The 3,384-nt window shown below is 45.2% G+C and overlaps 1 protein-coding gene across 2 annotated transcripts in view; it reads left to right on the forward strand.

Annotated features, from left to right (window-relative positions):
- The window catches only part of WNT7A (Wnt family member 7A), a 90,383-nt gene that overhangs the window by 1,670 nt on the left and 85,329 nt on the right, over positions 1-3,384 (forward strand). For both annotated transcript variants that reach the window (XR_011167522.1, XM_069083763.1), the window contains exon 2: positions 2,593-2,819. Coding sequence is in view for 1 of the 2 variants with exons in the window: in XM_069083763.1 (XP_068939864.1) it covers positions 2,593-2,819 (227 nt within the window). In the remaining variant the exon portion in view is untranslated. The remainder of the gene's footprint in view (positions 1-2,592; positions 2,820-3,384) is intronic.

A 3,384-nucleotide genomic window follows, 5' to 3' on the forward strand; every position in this document is an offset into this window, starting at 1 on the left:
TCTCTCTCTCTCTCTCTGTCTCTGTCTCTCTGTCTCTCTCTCTCTCTGTCTCTCTCTCTCTCTCTCTCTCTCTCTCTCTCTCTCTCTCTCTCTCTCTCTCTCTCTCTCTCTCTCTCTGTCTCTCTCTCTCTCTCTCTCTCTCTCTCTCTCTCTCTCTCTCTCTCTCTCTCTCTCTCTCTCTCTCTCTCTCTCTCTCTCTCTCTCTGTCTCTCTGTCTCTGTCTCTCTCCCCGTCTCTGTCTCTGTCTCTGTCTCTCTCACACTTATATCAGACAGATGCCCACTCCAAAGCTACACAGCTTGGACCCGCCACCTCCTCTCAGTCTCAGCCCGATTCATACTCTAGCTAGTTACTCTCCTTTCTAGGCAGCCCACTTTCCTATCTACCTGGAAGAGGCAGACCCCAGGATCTGGGTGTGTGGGGTGCAGCGGTAGGACCTGGGTAGTGGGCGGAAAGCTCACATTAGCCCTCTATCTTCTGCTTGTGGCTCGCCCCCTTTATTGCATAGTATAGAAGTCTTTTCCTCACCTCCCCAGCACTCAGCATCCACGCACCAGAGACCTTCCAGACTAACCTCTCAGTCCCTGTGGGACCCCAGGATCTTGTATAGGTGCTATTCTGGGCTGGCTGAGTTCGAACTGAGCACATTTCCCCTACTGCTCACCCCCCCCACCCCCCCCCCCCCCCCCCCGCCACAACAGACCCCAGGCAGTTCGGTGCAGCTGGGGTTGGGGGCAGGGGCAGGCAGGCAGGTCAGGCCGCTGCCGTTTGCTTTTTTCCGATTCTTTTAAAAAATAATCTTATTGATTTATTTTTCCATTCCCCCTCCACCCCCATCTCCAGTTTCTCCTTCACACATGCCAGCCTATCGCTCTCATTTAGCAATCAGGAAGCAGGGGAGCTTTGAGGAATGGCACATTGGCTCTTTATCTTCCTTTTAATTTGAAATGGGGGTAAAATAAAAATCTCCCTTCCTGCCCTCATTGACCCTACTCCAAAGGTGCTATCAGAGTCTTACCCAAACCTCCTAGCCCCTGAAGCCTCAGGTTGTACCCTGCCTAAGGGACCGAGGTTTGGAAATGGGGGGGGGGGCTCACTGAGAAGGGGAGGAGCCCTTTCAGGTTTCTTGGAGTCTGTGCACCACTTAGAGGGGTGAGCAGCTTCAGCCTGCTTTCCCACTCTGATGCCATTGTGGAAAGGGCACTGGATCCAATGAAAATCAGGAGACTTGTGTCTCTGATACTTACTAGCTCCTTGACTCAGGTCCTTATCTGATTCTTGAATCTAGAGCTGGGACCTTATAGCTTTTCTAGTCCAGCCTCCTCATTTTCATATGAGAACATGGAGGCCCAGAGAGGTTAGGTGATTTGCCCAAAGTTACCCAGGTAGTAAGGACAGAGATGGAATTTGAACCAAGGTTTTCTGATTTCCAATCAGCTCTCTTTCTACTTCATGCAAAATGAGGGGATTGGCCTAGGTTACCCTTACAACTATAAGGTGCTCAGTTCTTTTTGGAAATGTGTGGGTTCCTTTTGTACCATCATTACTATTTTACTTTTATGACTCAGCTAAGACATATGTTAACTTGTTATAGGAGTTCTAGCCTTTTTCCTTAAGAACATTTTTTTTTTTTGGGTATACTATATTCTGTGTCTAAACTTTCTGAATTCTGGTCAGAATGCCAATAGAGAGTCATGGCATGTAAGGGAGAGCTTGAAGGGAACTCAAAGATGATTCAAGAAGTGGGGAACCTTCAGCCTTGAGGCCGCGTGTGGCCCTCTAGGTCTTCAAGTGCGGCCCTTTGAATCCAAACTTTATTGGATATGTTCTGTGAAGTTTGGATTCAGTCAAAGGGCTGTACTTGAGGACCTGCAGCGTCATGTAGGTTTTCCACTCCTGACAGACCAACCTTGTCTTTTAATAGATGAAGAAACTGAACACAGAAAGGTTAAGTGCCTAGCACAGTCACATAACTGTTCAGTGTTTCTTTCCTTAACTGAGACAACTTTAGTTCATACTAATAATAATAGTTATGGGCCTATTGACTAATTACTTTAAATAATCTACCCATTCCTTAGGGTTGCTATTGCAGCTATGTCCAATTTTAATAAATTCATTGTATAAAAATTCAAATTTACAAGTCTTGTAATTGAGGGGAGTGATTTTTGAATTGTAAACATTGTCCTCAAGTACATTTAAAAAATGATTCCCTTTAGAAAAAAGTAATTTACATGAATTATAAGAACACATTTATTGTACAAAGTGAGGTCTACCTGTATTGCCATCCATTTACAATTGATGAATAATTGTTTTATTGTTATTGTACATATTGTCACCATCAGTTTTATAACCACTCTAGAATGCTTTAAAGTTTCAGATTGAGAGAACAGACTATTTTGAGTTGTTATCCTCTTGAAGCAGGCACTTGAAATGAGTGAGGGAGATATTTGACTGAGATAAAGTTGTAGCCTCTGTTGTTAAAAAAGAAAGCTTGGAGTCAGTGTTTGCCCCAGAGGGTGGGCCTGGTCTGACCCTGACCCCACAAACTGCTCTCTGCCTTGATGGCCAGTCTGTCTCTCTCTTCCTTTGCAGGGGCTTCTCCTCTGTGGTGGCTCTTGGGGCCAGCATCATCTGTAACAAGATCCCAGGGCTAGCTCCCAGACAGAGGGCAATCTGTCAGAGCCGACCTGACGCTATCATCGTGATCGGAGAAGGGTCTCAGATGGGAATCAACGAGTGTCAATTTCAGTTCCGAAATGGTCGTTGGAACTGCTCAGCCCTGGGAGAGAGGACGGTCTTTGGGAAAGAGCTGAAAGTGGGTATGTTACCTCTTTCTTGTTTACTTCAGAGCTAGAAAGAATCTCAGGGCCACCAGAAAGTGGCAGGCAGGTCTTTGAGCCTTAGTCATTTGTGGACTGCTGATTACCTTGTAAAACTCCCTTTATGTTATCCATTCCACTTGCTTTCTTCATGCTCTTCTCTCCCTATGGAAATACAATTTTGAAAATTTGTTTTTCACTTGTTTCAATCATGCCTGACTCTTCATGACCCCATTTGGGATTTTATTGGCGAAGATACTGGTTTGCCAATTCCTTCTCCAGCTCATTTTACAGATGAGGAAACTGAGGTAAATAGGATTAAATGACTTTCACAGGGTCACACAGCTAGTAAGTATCTGAGGCCAGATTTGAACTCAGAGATATGAGTTTTACTCAGTCCAGGCCCAGCACTCTATCTACTTTGTCACCAAGATGATGCCCTTATTTTTGGAAAGACTGTCCTTCTTTAAAGGGTTCTAGCTTCACCCATCTCCTATCCTTTAATGAAGAGAACTTCATCTCTCTCTCTCTCTCTCTCTCTCTCTCTCTCTCTCTCTCTCTCTCT

Source organism: Petaurus breviceps, unplaced genomic scaffold, assembly GCF_028583685.1.
Source record: "Petaurus breviceps papuanus isolate PSGF00001 unplaced genomic scaffold, PetGlider_PUasm1.0 174, whole genome shotgun sequence".
Classification (NCBI taxonomy): Eukaryota; Metazoa; Chordata; class Mammalia; order Diprotodontia; family Petauridae; genus Petaurus; species Petaurus breviceps.